The sequence below is a fragment of the Microtus pennsylvanicus genome, chromosome 9 (genome assembly GCF_037038515.1).
Source record: "Microtus pennsylvanicus isolate mMicPen1 chromosome 9, mMicPen1.hap1, whole genome shotgun sequence".
Classification (NCBI taxonomy): domain Eukaryota; kingdom Metazoa; phylum Chordata; class Mammalia; order Rodentia; family Cricetidae; genus Microtus; species Microtus pennsylvanicus.
Genome location: NC_134587.1, coordinates 33,720,991 through 33,746,220, shown reverse-complemented (window position 1 = coordinate 33,746,220; position 25,230 = coordinate 33,720,991). Strand labels below are relative to the sequence as shown.

Below are 25,230 nucleotides of genomic sequence, written 5' to 3'. Positions count from 1 at the left end.
ATGATACTTGAAAACGTCAGAAAGGACACCAGTGAAAAATACAAATGCTTTCTTTTAAAAATAAAACACTATTCTTTGAAGATGTTCTCAGTTAACATACCAATATTCAATTCACTTAAAAAAAATTGTCCCATCGGGTGATGGTGGTACATGCTTCTAATCCCAGTAATCAAGAGGCAGAGGCAGGCGGATCATTGTGAGTTCAAAGCTGGCCTGGTCTACAAAGCAAATTCCAGGACAGTTAGGGCTGTTAAACAGAGAAACCCTGTCCCCCCCCCCCAAAAAAAGAAAAACCCAACAAAACCAAACAAATTTTCCCACCACAAGTCCTATAGTGGAGCATGGAATTTACAAACTCAACTCTGTCTATGGAGGCACCAAAGATACATACCAAAGTCCCATGCCCATGGGAGACTATTGTCAATGTCTTTCAGAAAAACCCCAGGAATGTGCCTACTCTTCCTGTTGGTCCGTGACTGCTTATAGAATTTTTGGACGTAAATTTGTCACTAACAAGAATCGAGATGGGCCCACACTTTGAGTAAAACTGTCTAAGGCATTCCCAGGGCAGTGCTGGCGTCTTTCAGGCCCCACCATTGATGATTCACTCATGGATTAAAGTTGTAACCAATAACTGTCATATGTCCATCCCTTAAGAAACAACGAGGTAAATTTCTCCAAATATTTATGCATATTTTTTATCAACGATGCTAGTGCCCTTTGACAAAGCTGCTTTGCTGATTTTCTATATACCCCCCACCAAAAAAAAAAATGTAGACTAGTAGAGATGCAGGATTTCATTAGTATTGTGTCTAGGTGCGATCCTAAACAGAAGGGAGGCCAGCAGCTTCCACAAAAACCTGTTTTGTTTTCTGTAAGTTTTGTTTTCACTACCTTACGCCTGCAGCTCCCAAATAGCACACAAAGAAGGGTCCCATTATCATGGCTTCACTGTAGATCCCTTCTGCCCACTATTGTACATTGCTGTAAACTGGCATCGTGTGCCGTTCAATCAAAAGGTTTAGGGCAAGGTAACATCCTCCACCCATGTCCTCCACTGCCACTGGAACCTGTGTTGAAAATCTGAAGATTCAATCGTTCAAAGTACAAAAAAAAATGACTCACAACCCACTTATCAGAAATTCTGAAGGGGCAAAGACTACAAAAATATAGAAAGAGAGATTGGGAAGCTGAATTAAGTGGACTTTACACGGCAGAGATTCAAAAAGTACCTTTCTGTGTGAGTCTGGAGTGGAACAGAGTAAAGTCAATTACTGGCTGCAATTAAGAAGTGGATGCATTTAAACTGTAGAGAGCAGTAGCAGTCTTCTCCAGACTGCCTAGGAACTCCAAAGATTACCGGGAAGACCGAGAGGAAGATGTGAGCAGGATGCCTCTGATTAGCTGATTCAGAGGAGCTGCGTTCACAGATCTCCTTGCTCTAGCTTCCCAGAGTGAATTTATAAGTCACTGATTGTGTATGATTAATGCTGTAATATATTTAGACAAAGATTCTTTTAAAAATACAGCTTGTGTTTGGCTATGTGAGCAGGAAAAAGGCCCATTCTGAACTGTGCATCTAGCATCAAAACGGCAAAGGCGGTGCGGAAATTTACTTGCCACAGTTTGAATTGACTAGGGCAAAAACCGGACAACTCTTTTTGTTCACCTTCAAGATACAGTAAATCTAATTATACTTTTTCTTTTCCTTTTAAATGTTGTTCCTTTGATAATCTTAATAGTGTATTTATACCAGTATAAAGTATTATATTATACTGTACTCTGTGTTTGGGAAACTCATTTTTCTTTATGTATAACAATAAATTGTGATATGTATAAAATATTAATAATCAAGATATCTAAATTTAAAATCAAAGTAAAAGGTGAGGACAATACTAGATTTCTTGTGTTACTTACAAGTGGCCTTATGTTTTTAGACTTTAGTTTCTGAGGCAGTACTTTAGAAAGTAAATATTTATAATTCTGCGTAAGTAAGGAACATGCAGTGGCAATCAGATAATTAGAAAAATATCATCCTGGCTTTCTTTTCATGGACACATGGCTATTTTGAACCACCCCAAATTTTACATGCCATTTTACTTCAAAAGAGGGAGAGAAAAAGAGTAATTGGATCCAGTAATCTGTCAGATTTTAGGGTGTGTAATTAATCCTATTACTTTCCAATTTTTCTTTTTTTATAATTTGGCCACTTCTCTCTTTACTGAAGAAGGAACGAGAATTGACACTGGAACTCATGGCACCTAAGAATGTGTTCTTGGCAGTCCTCACTAGTATTACATCTCTTTAAAGGCTTCTGAAAATAAAATAAGAAACACATTTATTCACATTATGTGAAGACAAAGATTTCTTTAAAATCTTAAGATCAACATCAAATATTTCCAGGATGAAAAATGATAGTTTACATGAGTTCATATAGCATCGATAGTAAATCTAGAGAATGCAGGCCATTTAGTGTATGAAGCATTTGTAACATACTAAGACATATTTATCCTATGTATATTTTGTGTTATAATATTGACTTAAATGAGTCAGTGTACCTGTAGGAATTATACTGACCAATGGCCTGAGTATATCTCATCATGAGGATAGTGCACACACATCTCTGCACACACACAGTTCTGATTACAATTCCCAGCATCCTTAAATGACAGCAAAGGATACTTAAATATGTAGATTCATGCATACATGATACTTAAATGATACTTAGATGTATCAATAGGTAGATTGATTAATATTAATATTTATTATATTACCGGTTATTTGTCATTGTGGCTGATGCATTAACATCGGAACGTTTAGACTAAATAGCCAATGAGAGATCATTTATTGTATTAAATACTCAAGCAATAACCATACTTGTTTGCAAACAATATTCTATTTATACTTTGAAAAAAATACCAAGGTAATTGTTTTTAAATGATGCCACAAAATTATTGGAACTTGCAGAATAAGCCATTGGGGTTAACCTTGTCACTCTACTGATAGAATTCCAAGCCAGCCTGTGTGATTTGTGGTTTTGCTGAACCTGTGGCACCTTTCACCATTTACCGATTGGAGCTTGCAGGGCTGAGCAGAGGTAACTGGCTCTTGACAGATTTTCTTGAAATGCCAATCCTCTAAAGTTCTGTCTCCTGGCTTGATGTGTGGCGGTTGTTGTGAAATGTCTGTCCTCTTGCTCCAAAAAAAGGTCAATAATACAAAGAGAAAACCTTCACAGTTCAGATTGGAGGCCTCATAGGGAAAACATGTCCACTTCCACGCTAATCAAATTTTCCCCTAACAAGTCCTTTATGGGTGGAATCAAAAGTATTGCTTGCTGTGTTTGTATAGGGTCCTATCATCTCTCGTGTCTGAAGGGAAGGATCCACGGCAATGAAAAATGATGGCTATGCTAAGCATTGCCAACCACTTAACAGCACTGAGAGGCTGGAAACTGATGTTGATTTATACTTTCTACCAAAGGTTCTAATATGCAAATGAAACCATATTCTAATACACTTTGTGAGGAAATTGGTCCTTTATGACTTTCCTATAGAGCTTTACTGTAGGAAGCCAGGAACGGCCCGAAGTTATTCGTCTGAATGACCTTTTGCAAAAGTCGGCATTAGTCTCTTTGGTAAATAATCTCTTTTAGAGCCCTCCGTAAAAGAAAATCAAATATAGAGATACTATTAGATTTGAAAAAGACAGACAGAAAAGAGCCAACAGCCCAGAGTGAATTCTGACACAGGCTGTGCACTCTCTTGGCTTTTATCTCATGCATGCACTGTCGGATCCCTCAACTTCTTTCTGCTGAAGCTGGAGAGAAAGGAACTCAGCTTTAGTCCTGCTTTGAGTTAATCTTTCGATTACTAAAACAATCATGTATTTGTTATGACATGGAAAAAAAAAACAGTTTACAGAGAGAAGTTCAAAATGACAGTAGGGCCTTAGTTCCCAGAAAGACAATTACGGGAATACAAGGAAACTTGTCCATGTGATAAACTTGTTCTTGAAAAGGGCTTTTTCACGTAAGAAATCTATCTAACATGGTGCTCTTTCCTGTCAATTTTTCCTTTCAGATCACAACAGCATCAGGAAATGAGTTCCTTCTTCAGTCAGATATTGACTTCATCATATTGGATTGGTTCCATGCTATCAAAAATGCAATTGACAGATTGGTATGTATTTGTTTGGGCTGTTACATTTATTAATTAAAATGTAGTCACTTAAATCTTACTGTTCAGGCGTATAACATTCACACGTCTAAATGGATCCTACAGCTGAGAGATATTAGCTATTTTAAGCTTAATAAAGAACACTGGGAACCTTGCTTGCAGACAGGATTTGTGAGGTAAATGCCATTTAATTTCTCTCCTTCAAAACTGCTGCGTTCTTTTTCTAGAATAACACGGGCATTCATTTATTGGAGGTTGTAAAAGCACACAAGCGCTTCAAAAGTATTGCATTTTTCCATTTTCCATTTATGTAGTCTCTAATATATATTCTGGAAAGTAAATATCTCTGCATTTATGACTGTACTTACTGTTATAATACCACAGATAAAAATCATTTATGCTTGTTTTTATTATTTCCCAGCTAAGCTAGAATGTTCTTCCCAAGAATGTTAGACACCTAGAACTTCAGGAAGTTGACTTAAATAACACACTCAGAGTATACGTTTTAAAGGCCTAAATTATTTAAAACTGTTTCTTACTAACTTAATTTTAACTCACTAGTATTTTATAAGAATTATTTGGAAAATGTTTTTGAGAGCTTTTTTTTTTTTTTTTTTTGGTTTTTCGAGACAGGGTTTCTCTGTGGTTTTGGAACCTGTCCTGGAACTAGCTCTTGTAGACCAGGCTGGTCTCGAACTCACAGAGATCCGCCTGCCTCTGCCTCCCGAGTGCTGGGATTAAAGGAGTGCGCCACCACCATCCGGCTCTTAAGAGCTTTTAATAGCTTATAAAATAGGAGAATATATTCAAAATCTTTCATTATATCCTTTTAAGATCAAACTCTACAAATTAAAAGTATTTCCATAGCATCAACAGAGTCTCCATAAAAAGAGAGCAAACACATGGATTATTAACTTCAAATATGAAGTATAAGTCCAAAATTTCTGAATTTGAAGGCAGATCCTATTTAGTAGCTGCATGGTTTGGGAAAGGTGGGTTCTTTTCCTTCTGTCTGTTTCCTCAGTATGTGGCAGCTCTAGTGAATGCCTGAGAGGAGTAACTGGGTTGCTGTGTGTGGAGTTCTTTGAATAATTCATAGCATTTAGTGAACACTGTTTTGGTGTATGAATCAGTGTAAGCATTGTGCTTAGACAGAGGCCATATCCCCAAAATAATTAATGTATTCCAAAGTCTGGTTACATGTAGCATCAAGACAAAACATGAAACAGTTTGGTGAATGCTTTCTTCCTAGTAAAAGTATTCAAGGTATTGCTTGTTATTTCCAGCCGAAGAATCCGAGTTCCCAGTCCCTGGAGTTGTTCAATCTCCAGAGATCCTCAAGTACTGAACTGCTGAGTCATTGCCACGGTGATAGAAAAGAACAGAAACCAGAGAACAGGAAGTCTTTCAGTGAGTGTTTTCTTTGACTCGCTCATTTCACCTCTGTCTAAATGCAGTGCTTATGAAATATAAATGTATTAAAATGAGATTTAAGCCAAAGCCAGACTACTTTGCAAGGTTCGCAACCGTTTCCTACCTAGGGATTCATGCGCTGGAGGGCAGCCTGGGCATTCTACTCACATCGTTATTGGTAATGTCTTTTGAGAAAATAATTGTTCCAAGGTCATGGTCTCTGCTTACAGCAAACCTCCGAGTCTCTGAGTAATAGCCATGGAGTTCAGATCGGTGATTGATTTTGAGAGTGGGAAATGTCAAGCATCTGGCATGCTGACCATTTGATTTTCATACATTAAATGACACAAGTGACCACCACAGTTGGCCCAACTAAGCCAACAGCCTATGCAACAATCCACACTTCCAGAATACCAGGAAGATGTAAAATGTGTGTCCCAGAGTTGACAGGAAATGTGACAGCTGAATGGTTATTGAAGTTACATATATTTGGAAGTTCTACTTCTAAAACAATTGAATCTGAAGTAAGAACAACTTATGCCATTTACATGATGGTCTGCAAAATCTAATTTTTTAAAGGCATTCTGCTTCTTTCTCAACAAAAGATTATTAAAACCTGCTACATGTATCTCACTGAGTAAAATTGAGTCCTAGACTTCTGAAAGCACATGAAGATATATTTCATATCAGAGAAACCAGTTTTCCAGTCTTAAAAACTATAGAATCTTCCATGAACCTTATATCTAGCTACTGTTAGCCATTTTTCTCTGTCTGAAGGTGTATGTAGTTAGATCGTAGCTTTTGAAACTTAAAAACAAGTCAGTAAGCTGAACTTCCAATACATGTAGTGCAAACAAAAATGTGTGGTAGATGATTATATATATATATATATATATATATATATATATATATATATATATATATCATTAGGAAAGTCTGTGTATGTGTGGCAACATGTCTTTCAAAGCTGAATTATTAGGATCCATAGTTTTTGAAGTTACAGGAGAAGTTAAGTAGAGATTCCTTTTTGAAAGGAAGGCATTGTTGAAGGCCTATACCATAGTTTGCTACATCTATCCAAGACTCATTGAGCTAGCGGTTTGTGTGATGTGGCAATTGAAGAAGGTTCTCACTGTCTATGCCTACAAGAGTACACAGGGAATGGGTAGAGAAACTCAGGAATGTCTTTTAAAAGATTTTATTTAGAGTCAATTTCATTTACCTAATGTTTTCCCTTAATTCTTGAGTTGTCCCCCCTTCATTTCCCATGGGATAAGGTATAAGGTAAGATTACAGCATTAGAATTCAGTTGTAAGTATGTGTTTAATGTTAATTACATAAGTATTTTGTAGTAAACACACAAGGGTCTGTGATGCAGTGATTAGCGGATCTGAAAGCTGAGATTTAATTACAGCTGTGGAAAAGAACTTGACTTGTCTCTAAACCCTGAAGCAGTGGGGGGAAAACATTTGCAGCAGCCTGTTTGAGAAACTGAGGCTGACATATCCTGTATTAAATGGTAATTATATTAAAAGTTTTAGAATGATTCTTAGAAAAGAAGTTCTATGGAAAGAATCTTCAGTTCTTCTTTGTATTTTCCCCCCATTGACAAAGACAATCATTTAATCAGTTTGAGAGCAAAGTCATTCTTGTTGAAAGATGAGCAGAAGGCAGGTATTTATTCAAATCAAAATCTCCTTAATTGTACAATGACTTTTAAGTTAAAACAGCACTAATATATGACACTATTTTGTGTTGCAATGAGCCGCTTGTTTGTCCCAGCCGCCTGGTTAGCTCAGACCGGAAATAATCAGACAGAAACCAGATTATTTAAATCACTGCCTGGCCTATTAGCTCTAGCTTCTTATTGGCTAACTCTTACATATTAATATAACCCATCTCCATTAATCTGTGTATCACCACGTGGCAGTGGCTTACCAGCAAAGATTCTGCATGTCTGACTCTGGCAGCAGCTCCATGGCGTCTGTCTGACTCCATCCTCTTTAAAGCTCCCAGCATACAGCCTAGCTCCCCCCCTCCCCCAGTTCTGTTCTGCCCTTGCCATAGGCTCAAAGCAGTTCTTTATTCATTAATCAATAAAAGCAACACATAGACAGAAGGACCTCTCACACCAATTTTGTATGTACTGGACCCATGGAGCCAAGTGCTTATTTTATACAAACTCATCAATCCTAAGAAACGGTTACCTTTTTTAACCCTATATTTTGAATGTTGTAGCCAAGGCACCTAGAATGAGGGTAATGTGTGTAAGACAATTAAGAGACACATGTCAAACTCAAGCAATCTGTTTTTACAACCTGCTCTTTTAATTGCACTCTGGTTAAGTGAACAAATAAACGTTAATCTGTTTCTAACTTGCCCTTGGGTGGACCTTTGCTAAAAAGTAAAAATGAAATCTATACAAGTCAGCTAACTTAAACCAAGATGCCAGCATTCTTAGATGAATTTTACCATTAAAATAAAAGGTCCATTTAGTCTTTAATGCTAATCACAATTTTCAAAACTATTTCTTGCCCGTGTCTTCCTGGTTGTGTAGAGTTGTAAGACTTCTTTCAAGGTAGGACGCAGCAAATCACTGTTTAAACTAAGTTATATCTGATCTTATGCATGTATTTATTTTCACTTGAAAGGCATAGTGATTGACCTATCTGCAACATCCTAAATTAGACCACAGGTTTGAAATCATTAAAGCATGTTTTCTATTTGGGCTTTTTTTAAAACTTCAAGTAGGAGCTCCCATGTTGTGAAACCCTTCTGAACTAGGTCTTATATCTGAATATCCAAAGTTTAGGTTTCTTAAATCATACATTCTGTTTTAAGTCACTGTCTGGAGATTCAATAATTATGTGGAGTCACATTGACAGTGATTCCACCCTTATTAGTAGTCCAAGCACAAACTCTATTGTCTGTTTGCTGCCTTTGGCTTCCTGTGCCCTTGATGTTCCCATGAGTTTTGTCGCCAAGATTGTAAGCAGAAAAAGCCAGAATTACTTTTTTAAAAAGGCATGTGAACTTCATTAGCAGCTAACAGGTGGTCATTTCTTTGTCCAGTTTTTCCGATTAACATGGGAAAAAATATGTTCTCCTAATGAGTGAAATCAGAAAGTTGAGTTAAAATATACTTTCCTTTAAAAAAAATATGATTCCAACCTGCCAACACTATCAAGTACTAATCGGATATTTTAAGATATCAGTTGAGTCTAACAGACAAGAAGCCAGAAAATTCAACGGGAGGGCCAAATCACTGTGAGAAATTCAGGACAGCAGCCTGGGATGAGAGCAGGAGATCAGCTCTCTAGGGAAGGCTGCTATGGAAAGTGAAGAGTCAATCAGACACAGTGCTCACAGATTTCTCCAAGGAGAGAGAGAGAGAGAGTCTCTCCCACTGATGGAAAAGAGGAAAGGCCCAAATATAATCATGGCATCACATTACTTGGGAGAGCTTTTTTAACTTTTCCAAGTGTTCCTTTCCAGAACTATAAAAATGGGTCTGATAACATCCTTCTAGGATCATGTGAAAATTTGAAACTGGAGATGTAAATACTTAGTTCACAGCAGGCACTCAATAAATGGGAGCCTCTTTTATTATCCTCCATGTCTCCAAGCAGATGGCACCAAGACGGGTATGAGCCAAGGGTGGTGTCTGATGGAAGGCTGGAGCAGGGCACACACACTCTGCATCCTTCTCCCTGAGGGTACAGGAAATACAGGAGAGGAGCCAGAATTGGATATGGGAGTCATAGCTGCAAACGTCTAAATATGAGCAGCTGGTCCTTCCCCTGGCACCTCCCCAGGTGAAAATGGCAGCCAGGGCATTCTTGGGAGCAGCACGTCAGGACCCAGTAGAATGAAGCCAAGAGATGCCCTTGATTACTTAATGCCCAGAAGAGCATGTCATTAAGAAGTCCTGGTTAATGGAAAGCTTCAGCATCCAGCAAGTACTTCAGACAAAGATCTGATTTATTCCCGTATTCACAGTCATGGAATATGAATGTTGTTTCTTAGCAAATACCACTAAAATGTACACAAAATTCTTGCATTCACTGTCTTTGCTTTCAAATAAAGACAGACAGACAAACAAACAGATAGAAAATGTGGTCCTTCTGTTGTAATCTATCTCATGCCTGTAAGACTGCCAAACTCTAAAATCTACAAGTGGGAAGGATAAATTTTATATAAAACACTTTCAACCTTATAAATGTATGAACTCAAAAATTAACATAAGTTTTAAAAGTCACATGGTAAAGTATTAACAGGAAATGCATTTCTCTTTTGATTTTTTTTACTAAGATAAAAATATGTTTGGGCAAAATCCTAAAAGTATTTCCATGTGGTTTTCTCAGTTTCACATACCTTAATAATGGTTCATATACCATAATGAGGTTATAGAAATGAAGACAGACTAGAGATGAATGAGATATTAATACAACGCTGAAAATTAAAAATCTGAAAACCTTTATTGTGCTGTGGAATAATCATTATCAGGCCGAGTGAAATAAGTTTAATAAAAAAGTGGTGATATTTTGTGATAATCTAAATAATCCTATTTCTCACCAGCAACAGTATGGTGTCATTGTAAAATGGTAGCCTAGATCTTTACCCAATTTACTTTAGGAAATTATATATAGGGAGCAAATCACCTTGGACTCTCTGAAGCCATTTACAGTGGTATTTTTAAGGAGCCGTTCATTCTGAGCTAGCCACACCCCTGGCCCTGAGAACTGGGACTTTTCAGCTGCACCATTATCATCCAGCTTGCTTCCTACTCTCTTAGACCTACAAAAATTATAACAAGCAAGGAGGATTGCAGAATGGTTCTAACTAGAAATCGTGAACCCTGCACACCACAGAAGCTGCAGGAAAGTGTAGCACAGCTAAACCAGAATGAAGAGCACGGTACAGAGAAGTCAAAGCCCGGAAAGGAAGATTTAGTAGCATGTCAGGAAACGAGTCTTCAGCAAGACAAGCTATGGATATAATGGTAGAATACGTCTGATATTGTCCCAACAACTAACTTACTGGGTCTAGGTGGCAAATACACAGTTTATTAGATACTATCTTTTTCATCTTTTCTGTTTGCATTTTAATGTTTCTCAACTAAAAACTGGAAAGTTAGATATTAGGCATTTCTATAATTCAGTAAAAGAATAGCTACATGTTTAAACTGCAATATGAATACTTTTAAAGAAAGATCTCATTTTCTTTATGATTAATATTAAGACCTTTGGAAAACAACCTTGATAACCCACTGTTTTCCAACTCTTCCCCCAAACCAGTATTTTTTATACTTATGACCCTTATGGCCTTTCTAGTAAGAATATAATTAAGAAATCTTGTAATATATTTGTTATTAACCCAAATTGAAAATTCATACTATTTTCTCAGATAAACATGTAATTAGCAGTTGTTTGAGATACACACTGAGAAGCCTGTCCTGGAGACTCATAAAAATACATATTGTAAAGGTTTTCTTATTATGAATTTTATATGAAACCACATAACCCTGCCAATGCTTACAAATAATAAGATGAATAAGCCATCTGCTAAGAAAGAAAAAACAATGTTAAACTCTCAGATATAAATCAAATATAGTTAAGAAGAAAAATAAAAATCTTACCAAAAAAAGAACCTCATAATATTTGCATAGATTACTGTGAGTTATCATTACATTGAAAAGTTGGAAGGATAAAGCTTCTTTATTAAGTACTATGGTCATTCACCTTACTTCTTCCCCCTGACACCAAAAAAAAAAAATGTTTCTCCTGGCAACAATTTTATTCAATACCACTTGAGGAAAACTATTGAATAAAAATATTTTTTAAATGAATGATTTTAGTTATTTAAAGACTATCTGTTCATTGATCATTTTCCAGGGATTAAGGGGCTCGCTCTTTGTTGAACATATTTCAGATGACTTAAAACATGTACATTAAAATGCTATTGAGGCTAGTGTTTAAATTCAGAAAAGGAAAACATTAAAGATTAAATACATACTTGCTAAGCAGACATGTGAATGCATTTGTCCAAACACTGTTATTCACGAAGTTTCAGAACTATGCCAGGTATCTGTGTAACGCTGACTATCTCTTCTGCTCTGTGTTTTCATGATAGCCAGCAGCAATCTCAACTTTTGTAGAACCCATAGATTGTAATTTCTTCAAACCATTTAGTTCCCTATGAATCATTAGATACGAGGAATTAGTTATGAGCTGAGCAAAGCAAGCTCTGATGAATCTCTTCTTTAACATCTAAGGGCTGATCTTAGCCTCTGCCCGTTGGGCATCCACAGCCATGCATCTTGAAGCATGAGCTGTTCTCCTGTCCGTGTAAGCCTCTGGGTCCTCCATCACTAGATCACCCCATCTTCCTCCTGACCCTGGCAGTAACACTGTGACCATATTTCTCCTTAGATGAACCGCAGTTAATCAATTTCTGATTTCATTAGGTCAAAGGGTGACTTTCTTTCAATAATAGGCCAAATTCTGAGGACTCTTTTTCCTACTCTCCAGCATTATTTCATAACTGCTAGTACTCTGTTGTGATTATAAACAAACGAAAATAATATTCTTTGAACTTCTCTGAAAGTTTTATCCTTTCTACTCCATGATAGAGAATTAGGTACATGTTAACCTTTTTTTATGAAGTTAAGCATAGGGTAATCGTTCATTATTGTCAACTAAATTTTAAGTGCCATTTCTAAGCATGATATTTGAAACTTTTTTACATTCTCAGCTTTCTGTGTTAAGAAAACACTGTTTTAGATGCAAAAGATCACTTACTCTTTCTGTACTCAAGATCCATGTGGTCCACCCACTCCCTTTGTTTATAGACCACAGAAACTTGTACTATAATTCCTCAAAAGCCTAAAAGAATGTAACTTTCTTTTTAAGGTATTTTGTTGGATGTCAGAATGGGTTCCCTGACATGTTTGGAGAAGTACTCATTGTAAGCATTGAATCTTCAGTGTGTTCTTAGGAAAACAGCTTGTTTTTTTGTTACTCATAGTATATTCCCCATCCTTTAAGGAAAATCAGATACAACTTCTATCAGACAATATGAAATAAATCTGAAAATAACAGATATACCTCTTGAAATTTATTTTTTAAAGAGTGACCTATAACATCAGTTTATTTCTTTTCTTAGAGAAATGGTTTATGGATATTTTGATTGCTTAAATAATAACTAAAGGCAACATCCTTATTCTTTAACTCTTGCTGAAAATAGATGGATCCTATTGAACACAAAATTAATTGGCTTCAAACTGGAGACAAAATGTGAGATGACATGACTACAAGAAAATGTAAGACTAAAATTTTCCTGCGGGCAATAATCACCGTGGCACACACTTATAATCTTAGCACTCAGGGGGGTACATGCTAGAGGATCAAAAGTTCAAGGTCGTTCTCTGTTACAGATTATGTTCAAGGTCACCTTTAGAAAACAAGGAAGGAAAAGAACCAAAAGTATCCTTCTTTCAGACATAGTGTTTTCCAAAGTCCAAAACTGAGCTCAAAGAGTCAAAGCAGTTTCTCTTCTTTTTTCCTCCTCCTCTATCTACTTCCTGTATTGCTTTTCAAATATTTCTACTCAAACTAGCATAACGGACAGACATAATTCCACTAGACCACTATAAACAGTTCTTCATTGTCTGCCTGCCCCTTCTTCTCAAGGGTCCTTCCCCCGAATCTGTGTTCCTCATATTCTTTTCCAGAGAAATGAGCTGAAGACCTGGATCCATAGCTCAGCCTGTTGACATCATCTTAAGCCTACTCCCCCACACATACGCATACTGAGATAATATCTCATATGTCTGAGCTCAGGTCACCATCTCTCAATGTTCTATTTTAACATTCCATTGTGTTTTAAAGAATTGTGGTGATTCATACCCATTCTTGATGCTTTTTTTTTTATGGGCACTGGTTTTAATTTTTTAACATTATATTTGAGTCTACAAAATAAAATGGTGTTTTTAATGTAGGAAAGTTAAAGTTTTGATAATTTTTGAAATCTATGAAGATAATTCTCTCGTCTGTTCATAGAAATCCAACTTAAAACAAGAGTTACAGAAATTCTGTCCCTCAGCACACTCTTTAAAAGCTGGGTGGAAGTATATAAGAAGTAAGGGTGTAAGAGTGAAAAGTTTGAGTACCTTTGATTTGGTTTGGTTTTGTAGGTAAGAAAAGGGTTTATTTGACTTATATTCCCAGGTCATAGTCCATACTTGAAGGAAGTCAGAACAGGGACTCAAGCAGGAACTTGCAACAGAAACTATGAAGTAACACTCTTTGCTAGTTCACCCTCGGTTTATGCTCAGCTAGCTTTCCTATACATTCAAAGATAACCTGCCCAGCACCAACATGGACTAGAATCTTCATCAATTAACAATAAAGACGCTAACAGACTTTCCTATAGATCAGTCTGATCTGGTTAGCGTTTCGATTAAGACTCCCTTCTCGAATGACTCTAGGGTGTGTCAAATTGACAATTCAGGCTAACTGGGACAGATGTTAATACGCTGGCTTTTTAACTTTATGTACTTGAATGTCATTCTTAATCCAAGATACACAGCTATGTGATTTACATACATTCTTTTAAATATCCTAAAATTGATCTTTTCTTTAACTACAATAGATATTTCAATGTAATTATTAAATAACACAAAGGAAAATTTGAATATGATGGAAATATATGCACTAAATGTAAGGGTAATGTAAAAATCAGAGTTTAAGTATATATAAGGTATTTGCAAATTTTATGTTGTTATATAAATTTTGATATAATAATTACTATGAGTGAATTTAGAGTAAAGTATCCCCAATTTTGCCTACTATAAATCTAACAGCTTCTACATTTAGAGAAAAAAACAAAAATGTACTTATTTAACCCATTTTTATTAGTTCTTGAACAATTTTATACAGTGCATATTTTAACATACTTCTATTAGTCAGTTAACCTGGAATATCACATATTCTTTTATTTATTATTTTCTGTTTCCTTAAGGAATTTGGTGTGCCATAGGGAATAATGTGCTTCAAATACATGGACTTTAACTATCTTATAAGGAGTTACATGAAAGTCTCTAAATGTCTTATTTCAAGAAAGACAATTCTGTTGACCAACTATCAAATATCCCTGGACACCCACCCTGTGCCCTGTATCCAAGATACCATGCTATCTGAGTGAGATAACCTAGCATTCATCATTTGCTTAAACCAGAATCACCCTGATCCACTAGGTCTCAGTGCCAGAGGGAAATACGTGATGACCTTCTGAAGCTTACCTCTCCGCATCCTAGTTTTTGAGAAAGCAGTCTAGAGCACTGGCATATTGACGTTAAAACGAAGTAAGAAAATTACTGAGCAAATGAGGGGAGAGTCCCAAAGAAAGCAACAATTTGATGTTCACATAGTAAAGGGAAAGGTTGAAGGATAGGGCCCTCCTTGAAGGGTGAAGTACTATGGGTCCTTCTGGAAGTCACTTCCTCCCCCCAAAAAAAATATGTTTGTATTCAGAGAACAAACACTTAAAACTTGTACACAAAAGTAGCACATAGAAGAAGGTTGTCAGAGTATGGGAAGCAAAGGGCCCTCAGATTTGCTGCTGCTGCTGTGTGGCTGTGGGAGCCTTTCAAATGCAGAAGAGAGAATAATAGGGAAATAATACGAATACATATTAGAATAGAAATCAGAGAGCCCGAGAATGCAGGCGGATTTTAGAGATTTCTGAACCTACAGCATATAAACATTGGGGAAACAACAACTGTAAGTCTGGTTAGTAAGCAAGAATGAACTATTTGGCCAAGGGCTTACATAGACATTGTTGTACTGAAAGCAATATTAATAAAGTGCTACATTGTAGGCAAAAGTACAGAACAGGTCTGGTTTTTTTTTTAAATAACCATTTCTACAGATGAGAGAAAACAATGAAAGATCAGAGGTAAGAAAATACTGCAGCAGACCAAGTAACAGATGCTGCAGGCCCAAGCTAGCAGTGGGAACAGAGACAGACTCCAAAGATTTCTGAGGTGGCAGGTTTTCCTGGAACATATTGGAAGGATTCTTGACAGTTCCAAAAATTCCATTTCTTCTGTGTCTTCAAAAATATAAGATGGAAAGTTAAGCAGAGTCTGTCTCTAACCACTGGCTTTCAGAGTCTATATAGTCTATAGTCTTGATACACAAAATGCAGCCAAGGGACCAATGACAATCGTATCAGCTGGAGCTTGTTCATAAGGAAAGACTGGATTCCCAAGACCTAACCCAAACTCACTGAGTAGAGAGGGCATTTCTTTACAAATCGTATTTTATGGTTTATTTATGTGTGTTGCATATATCTGTGGTTACCCAAGAAAGCCAGACAGGACATCAGAGCCCCTGGAAATGAATTTTCAGGTAGTTATGAATCACCTGAAGTGGGTGTTGTGAACTGAACTCCATGGGAAAAGCCACAAACTCGGTAATTAACAGCCCCCAGGAGATTGCATTTTAATAGGTAAGATATAGACATAGTAAAGTTTGATAAATACTTTACCACATCACACTGACTCCCTAAAGCAGTTTGCAACAGGCCAGAGTCAGAGCACTTTGGAGCCTGTCTAATCTAGCCTGCACAGGGCTGTTGAGATGGCCATTTCCTGACAATGCATGGTTTGAGATGGTAAATATTCATTTTGTCTCATCATGCCCTTCTAATTCGTGATATCACGTGAATTTCGACAGAGTCAAGAGCTGCTCTTCCTGTGTCCATTTGCCTGCACTATAGCCATCACTATTTCCTGAACATTGAAATGGCTGACAAAGGGCAGCAGCAATACACACAAAAGCGATTCTAAAATTAAACCAAATTCATCAAAAGAAACAAATAATAAACCATCCATAAGCAAGTCTGTGAGATATTCTACCAATTTCCAGGAATTCCACTAATTCCACATGCAGAATGGATCCGAAATTCTGTTTATCCTTCATCTTCCACACAAATCCTCTTCAGAGAATGTTGGTTTCCACACGCATCTTCTGGAAGTTAATCCACTTCTCCAAGGGCAAGAATAATGATATTTGATTCCGTAGGTTACTTAATTTTTGCTTTGTTCTTGAATACTGTAATCACTTCCCATCAACCTTTCAGGTTAGATATCTTAATCTGGATGACTCACAGCTCAGCTGTTGTATTACTACCTAGAGCTAGCTTATTAGCATTTCAGTGATGCCTGCCAAAACAACCAAGGCTCAACAAGCTATACTTAAGTTAAGTTGTTTGGAAAAGGTGCAAGGAAAACAAAAATAGACTCACATTTGAGTTTCCATAAACAGAGTGAGCAAACTTAGAATGAGGCCTGTTTAAGCCTTCTAGTAGCGAATGATTTCATCTCTAGGAAAAAACTGATGGTGATTATGTCGGAGATAAAATATCACCTCATATAGTGCTATTTCACTTGTGTTTTAATAAATAAAGCCAACCTGAAGGTCAGAAAAATGAAACAACCAGCCACTGGCTCTCACATCTACCTCAGTTCGAAATGGCGATCCTGCCTCCTAGAATCTCAGAATAAGACAGTGTGTGAGAGCTGTCTCCTCCTGTCTTATATTCCTCTCTAGTGCTGGAATTAAAGACATGCACCACTACCTCCCAATTTCTATGGCAAACTGGTGTGGCTATTGGGATTAAAGGTGTGTGTCAACACTGCCTGGTCTGTAAGGCTGACCAGTGGGGCTGGTTTACTCTCAGAACTTCAGGCAAGCTTTATTTATTAAAATACAAATGAAATATCCCTGCAACCTGATGTGGGTAAATCTAGGAATTAAAGAACAAAATAGACAAATATAAATGTATTCTTAATGAATTTCACTAAGAAGTTTCTTGTAAACATTAAGTCACTTAAAATGTCATTGCACAGTAAGAAGACAGGCTGGACTGTCAGGATATCTTCATTTATTTAGCGCCATACTTCAGGACAGCTTACACAGGAATATTTAGCGTTGTTTTTTTTCTCGTAAGTGCCTGAATTTGTTGTTGCTATCCCGTGCCTTATTTTTAAATTGAGCATAGCCGATTACCATGGAAAGATTTGGCTGAGAACCTAAAGAATTTTGTTTAACTCATTTTCACTGGGCAAAATCCAGCAAGTTAGTCAAGAAGCATTAGATAGGAATCACACAGGAGTGGAAACATTAGACATTCCTTTACCTTCCATAATGGTAGGTCACTAAGGTATTTTAAGAAATGAACTCTTGTAATAATCTTTTTTATTGAAAAGTCAATAAAATTTTTATTTAAATTATTTATTTGAAGGGTTCATTTGCTATTCTATCCAGGTCACTGGGGTTCAAGATTTCTCAAAATAGCCCTTTCTCGGAGAAAGATGTTTACTATAGTTGCTATCAGCCGTTTGTTCTCCTATCTCTCCTTGAGTTAAAGAAACACAGTCATGACATCTTTAAAGTTCTCCGCCAGAGGATTTCTGGAAATTTCTTCAAACAATTTACTTTGGGAACCGCTCTAAGATAGGCCTTTCAGCTGATGACACCCCACGTCTCTGTAGAGTCCTGCTCATGTCCATCCCTAACACATTCAGAATCCTAACCTGTATGTGGGAAATGCCAGGGCTCCACCGGAACATTCATTCACAGGTATGTTTAGTTCCAACCTCATGTTCAAGACAAGGTTCATTATCAACACCATCCTCTTTTGTGCTGTCTTGTATTTTGTTCTTGTTTATCTCAAAACTCACACTGAACACTGAGTTCTGGGTTGCAAAAAGAAGATTTATTTTTGTACCTCTCTAATCTGTCTTTGTCCCCTAGTTGAACAAACACACCCACGAATTCTTGTGATGCTATCAAAGTCATCATTTTCATATGCTTTCCAAGAAGCTCTTAAACTGCCACTGGGGGAACATGGTGGAGTCCTGGTGTGTCTGTGTTCTGCTGGAGTTGTAGGTAACTTGGTGAATTGGAAAGAAAACGTTCTCTCCCTAAACCTTTCTCAAGTTGATCTCTCCAGCTACAGTAGTTTTCATTGCTTAACAGTTTCTGGTTAAATTTTTTAATATGATAAGCAGATAATTACTCATTTATTGAACTCAACCTTTATAAAAAATTAAAGCACCAATGCACTGTTTATACTGCAGTTAGCAATAGTAATTTCTGACAATCTAAGGAAAATCCATTCAGGGGAAAAATTAATCCAAATCACTTCCCTAAATTGTTGCTTTCCTCCTTCCTTGTCTTGTAACTACTTCTCATCTATGACTTTGAAACCCATCAATTTAAACTTGGTTCTTATTCCAGTGAGCTAATCCCCTTTCATAAACCATGCTCAAGCGCCGAGGTAATTTGCACATCGTTTAAAGAGTATTTGCTTTGAAATCTTCACCTCAAGCCCTTTTGTATATCCTTTCTCTCTAAAGATTTGTAGTATTTGTTTTGTTCTCTGAGGTATAAAAGACCTGGATAAACTTTATTCCTGTTGTTTCAAGATTAGTTAACTAAAATGCATATTAATTCATCAGGGATGGGAATAAATCTCAGTAAAGATGATCACGCATGAGCCCCTGGGAATAGCAAAGTACAAAACCGTCAGTCTTCAAATCTCCTTGGACTTCCTCAAAGGAGTACTGGGGGATTTAAATTTCTAGAATATGTCTACAAATGTAATTTCTTTGTTGTGGAGAACAGGAGCTCTACCGATTATTTCTCCCCAGAAAATTGATTCTAATTTATATTTGAACAAAAATTAAGCTGTCTACAAAGTAGTTCTTCAAGAAGACAGAGAGAAAGTATGACGGGAAAGATAATTCCATACTAAACATTCTATACCTGATATGCTACTGATCTTATTTTGTTTATTTATTGCTTGTTTGTTTGATATTTATTTATGTTCTTTTTTCAAATCCCAAAATGAAGCTCAGCAGCAGGGCACCCATTTCTTTTCCTCTACAAACAGGTAAAATTAGGCAAGACTTTACAAAATCGAAAGTAGACACATGTAGGTACATACAGTTCAATGTTATTTTCACGTTTATAAACTCATATGTTACCATTTCATTAAATAATACTGATTTCTATGGCACCAGTACTTGAGAGAATATTAAAAATTTTCCCCTTATTCTTTCTTCAACCGAAAACTTCTAGCACTTATGTGCTTATCTGGAAATGACCGAGTAGCGTAGAATGTAATAAATCACACTTACGGAGTCACAGCCACTGACAGTCTTGTTCCACTTCCCTTCTTTACAAGTGCAGGAATAGATGCTTCCCCAGTCCTCAGGGTGCCAAACTTTGCACCATTAGGAAAATCTGCAAGTGGCTTGATTTATCTTCCTCACTCAGTTAGCTAAGACCCAACTAAGTAAAACTCAGCAGGAATGAATTCGACTTGTTAAACTTTTTTAAATTGGAAGATGCAACAATTACAACTTTCCTTCTCTGCTTCTTGAGTTTCCATTGGAAGTGAAGCCCCTAGTGAAAAAATATTTAGATGAGATCCCAAATTATAGGCGCATGGCTGATGATGCTGACTCTTGAGTTTTCATTATACGCAGAGGGTTGTCTGCTGTTTGCAATTAATCCAGGCACAATCCTCTTGGTACTTTGGGAGGAATGTGGAAGGCAGAGCCATTTTATAAGTTGTAAACTCCTAAATTACCCTAAATTAGAGACACTATTAATCGGACACTTAAAGATAGGATCTGCCTATTGTGTAGGCTCATCTTCCCCTGATGGAGAAATCAATTAAATATTTAGGATGTAGAATACCTTCCAGGTTGGATAATGCATTTCATTTAAATTATGGTCCTCCAATCCAAAACATTCAAGGGGATCTTAACGGATGGAAGCACATTACTGTCTCTTGGAGTGGGCACATTAACACTTTAAAAATGAATGTGCTTCCCACGATTTCCTATTTGTTCCACCAGCTGCCTGTTGATGTGCCAAATAAACAGTTTAAAGATAAGTATGTAAAAGATGCATGTGTAACGTACTGTGTGATGAGGTGCACCCTTATAGGAAGAGTCTACAATGATGTCCCTATCAGATTTACTTTTCTCCATGCCTCAGCAACTCTAAATGAGAGAGGTCATTTGATCATGGGACAGATGGAGAGAAATATACAAGTGAGATAATTTAAACCCTCACAAAGGTTCTATTTATAATTATTCGATATAATTCTAATTGTTTATCATGTCTTCTAATAATTTATCACCATAAATAAGTAATAAGTGATCGCTGTCAGAAAATTCTGGGACAATAGGATAGAAGTTGCGACAAGCTTAGCCATTTTCATTGAATAACTGGTGACATGAATAGAATCTTTTGATTCTCATTCGTGGATTACTGCTATGTCTCATTGTGAATGAATGGTATTGTAAGAACAAAATGATCATGTCCTCCACAGCAAAGAAACGCTGTATAGAAATAGTTTGAAATGCTTCCTAGCTCTAGGTTATAAACCAAGTATAAAAGAGCCCTCTCTTTTAATCCTCTCAATTATTATATGAGGTATGATTATTAACCCCCTTTTATTTATTAGGTATCACCAACACACTGAAGTGTCATTAATGCTCACAGAGTTACACCAAGGAATAAAGAATGATTTTGAAACCAAGCCATCCAGCTTCACATCTTAGGGCGACCATCTTGTCCCATGGTACTCCTGACAAGCGGGAGAGGCTGAGGTGCGCAGTTTACCGCGCCTCCCAGCTTTAACTCACTCTCTCAATCTCGCGTAGACTTTCTTTTGTAGTTTTTTAAAACTACAAAATAATAGTGCCTACCTCACAGAGTTTTTAGAAGCACAAATTAGCTTACATAATTTATAGGACGGTGTGATGCAATAAATGTTAATAATAGCATTAATACAAGTATGATGTATTCTCCTATACTATTTTGAAAAATACTCATAATTTGGTTAGGAAAACGCTATCATAAAGATAAATGATTAAAATCTCCATAAATTACCATATTTTCAAAAAATGACTTTGGGATTTTGGAGGCAAAGTTTATTGAGTGCCTTACTAAAGGCTAAACTTCTTGATAGACGTTATATGTCTACCTGCATTCATTTTCCATCTACAAAGTCTTGATTCCCAATTCATGACATATTTTTACATAAATAAATCATGTTAGTATACTAAGTTAAAACAAATTTAGCCAATCAGGAAAAATAACAGTGAAGACAGGGATCACATTTTTTGTTCTAGGGCAAAGCCCTTCAAGACAAATCTGATAGAATGGATTCTTCTTTGTAGAAGCCATGTTTCATGAGAGAGCAGAAAAACTGGCTTACTAGCATAATTATGTAACTTAGATTATCATATTTTGGGTGCAAGGCTTCAGAAATAAAATATGGAGTTACACAGTTCAATGAAACTGTGGGAATTTAACCGAACGGGAATTGTTTATTAGCATTTTGATGAGAGGTAAATAAAGAAAGGGAAGCAAATTGATCTTTTCAAAGTAAGGTGGAAAGAATGCTCAGTAGGCTTCCTACGTAATCACTGTCATTGGGAAGCTCAAGGACTCTTATTTGCTAGTAATTGATACCTACTCTTCAGTCTGAAGTATAGAAGACAACTGGTGCTTTTAGGGATTGTCAAGGAGGGAACTAGTCTTGGGTTTTTCACAGCTGAGCTAAGTGCATAGTAAATCAGGGTAGAATCACACACAGATACCATTGCTTGTAATATTTGGGAAGCTATGCAGATAATAATATATGAATCCAATATTTAAATCAACCATCAACGTGAATTACTTGGCTAGGAAGGGTCCCTGACTAGCATTCTGCTGGTGTCTACTTAGTGTTGCTTGCTGCGTACACATTTTGAGGCTAATGACTTGGTATTGGATAACCTATTAAGGGCGTCATCGCTGGAGAAGACTGATTCTCCCTCTCTCGGTAGTCGTTAATTGCCACTCTCCATATGGGTATAGACCCATGTGATTTCTCTTACTCACACTGGCATGTCAACTGCCGCTGTCATTGTTTAGGCAAGCTTATTGTTGAGATTTTTATTGGTACGGCTTCCCTGTGCTATATAGAGGACACAATCTTGCAGAGTTCCTGGGTCTCTGACTTACAATTATTCACCTTCCTCTTCCACGATGTTTGGTGTACCCTGAGCCTTCGAGGCACTGTTGTGTGTAGGTACATAAATTTGATATTGGTTCCCCATGGTCAGTTGTTCTCTGCATCGTTGCTGAAGACACTATGCACTCCTGAGACCATCTGGGTCTGCCTTTGACAAGTCACCATCCTGAGGAGTAGCTTTCGCAGTGGAAGATGTGGAAGCTGCCGAAGGAGAAAAGCCATCAATAGTCCTCTGCAGCTATGACACCTGCAAACCACAACGATGGCAGGCATGGAAACACATCCTCCAAAAGGGCAATAGTGGCACGCGTATCCTGGTGATAAGCAAAGGTGCACTCAACAGGATGGAATTCTTTCTCTATTGTTATTATTACTATTATGTTTATTAAGCCCTGCATTTTTCTCTTCTCCCCTCCCTACCACTCCCCAGGATGAAATTCTTGTCTGCAGTAGAAGCCTAGATAAATACTGTGCTAGTTAGGCTATAGGATCTAGAGGAATCCCCACTATCACCACTTCTCCCAAAGCAATATAATCTCAAATTGTGTTTTAAATACATATTATCATACTGTAGATAAGTGTGGCTCTCACCCCTCATCAAAGAAGACTCTTTTTGTGGGAGACAGAGACCATTACAGAAAACCACAACTGCATATTTTAAAGAAAAAATTGCAGAAATATAGCTAATACAGTGGCAATTTAATTAAAGAAAGTAGAAAATGTTTAAGATTATCATAAATTAAATATTTTTGAATTTTTCCATTGTCTTAACACATTAAAATAAGTTTGGAAACAATATGATACAAAACAGCAAAGTGATATAGCAAAATACACTTCCATAAAGTAAAAGAATTTTCTTCCTACATGGAAAATAATTTTGATCAAGTTTTATATATTACCAATGCTAAATAAAATGTAAACAGCATATGTACTGTGAATATTTTGAAATACACAGAATATATCTTCATTCTATTATTCAAACACTATATCAAATTCATTCTTATTTTCAGAAAAGGGAATTCATACAGCGAGTTTTAGGATCTGGGATAAAGAGTTTACCTCGTAATGCACACTGAGTTTAGACGTTCTACATTTATTTCTCTATTTTTGCCTTTTAGTTTTGTTCATTATTATGTATAATTAATCATATAGTTGGATGATTTTATATGTGTGTTTTGAAAAATAAAGAGAGATGATATATATATGCACATGTATATATAGCACATAAAAATAAAGTTTCAAGGCCATATTGGCAGATGGAAAAGGCACAAATGTCAAGAAAAGTTGATTATGAAATAAATATATAATAACAAAATTAAACTTTACCATTTATTGATTTAACAGATGGTAAGTAAAGCAGTAAAAACAAAAAAATGAAATGTAATTTGAGTTTTGAAATTAGTGAGATAATTTTGTGTACTTGATTAGAAGATGGCTAGCTACTTCTATTTTTAGAAAACTCTCACCTTTCAGTTCACAAATAATTAAAATTCTCATTTAATAAATCTTATTCTGAAATTTGAATATGATAAAATATTTTTATCCTAATATAAAATTTACTCTTAGATTAACATTCAAAAATAAAAATTTATTTTCCATGTATTTTGCATTGTTAATAAATTTGTATTATTAACATTTATATTCTTAACATGAAAATCTACATTTTACTATATATGAAATATCTCACAAAATGCAAAATAAGAAATTATCAGCTATATTAAAATAAAAATATTTTAAAGCCTAGATGCAAAAGCTGAATAGAATGTAATAAAGCTTAAAAATTACAAAAAATTAAATAAAATTCTCCAGGTAACTTACCCATTAAAATACCATTCCTTTCCATTATTTTTCTTTTACTGGAAAATAATGAAATGCATATGCAACTAAAGAAATATTTAGAGGCACATGCATAGCATGTTAAATTTTAATATGAAAAAAGTAGACTAATGCTGCACTTAAACCAAATATGTAGTTTAAAATTTTAAGTTTAGCTTTATTTTTTGCCATGATGGGTGTTTTGTTTGCAAGTGTGTCTGCGCACCACATGCTGGGCTGGTATCCATGGGAGCCAAAAGAGAAGCTCAGTGCCCTGCAACTGCAGCTCCAGGCAGCTGAAGCCACCATGTGGGTGCTGCATCCCCTGGAAGATCAGTAATAGGGCATCTTCTGTGCTGAGTCGTCTTTCCAGCCCTACCAAATGTGTTTTTAAAAAGCTAAATACTTAAACTCTGAAGTGAGAATGATAAAATTAAGAGGAACCATTCAAGTAAAAAATATATTACTGAATTGAGAAATATTTCTTTGGAAAATAAATAATCTTATTAAGAATTAATCTCCATATATGTGACAGTTGTGTAGCTTAATCTTCTTGTGGGATTTCTAACAGTGGGAGCATGGACTGTCCATGACTCTCTTACTAGCTCTTGGAACCCTATTCCTCATACTGGATTGCCTTTACCAGCCTTAATACATGGGGACGTGCTTAGTCTTACTGCAGCTTGATATACCATGTTTTGTTGATATCCATGGGAAA

General features: G+C 36.3%; 1 protein-coding gene and 1 non-coding gene across 2 annotated transcripts in view; one reads left to right on the top strand and one right to left on the bottom strand.

The window, feature by feature from the left end:
- Arhgap15 (Rho GTPase activating protein 15) overlaps positions 1 to 25,230 on the top strand; it is a 606,047-nt gene that overhangs the window by 293,528 nt on the left and 287,289 nt on the right. Inside the window, exons 7-8 of the mRNA XM_075985303.1 lie at positions 4,083 to 4,181; positions 5,465 to 5,588. Of these exons, the coding sequence (XP_075841418.1) occupies positions 4,083 to 4,181; positions 5,465 to 5,588 (223 nt within the window). The remainder of the gene's footprint in view (positions 1 to 4,082; positions 4,182 to 5,464; positions 5,589 to 25,230) is intronic.
- On the bottom strand, positions 18,308 to 18,437 carry LOC142858037 (small nucleolar RNA SNORA40). Its single transcript, XR_012911931.1, has one exon. It is a non-coding gene; the product is annotated as a small nucleolar RNA SNORA40 (small nucleolar RNA).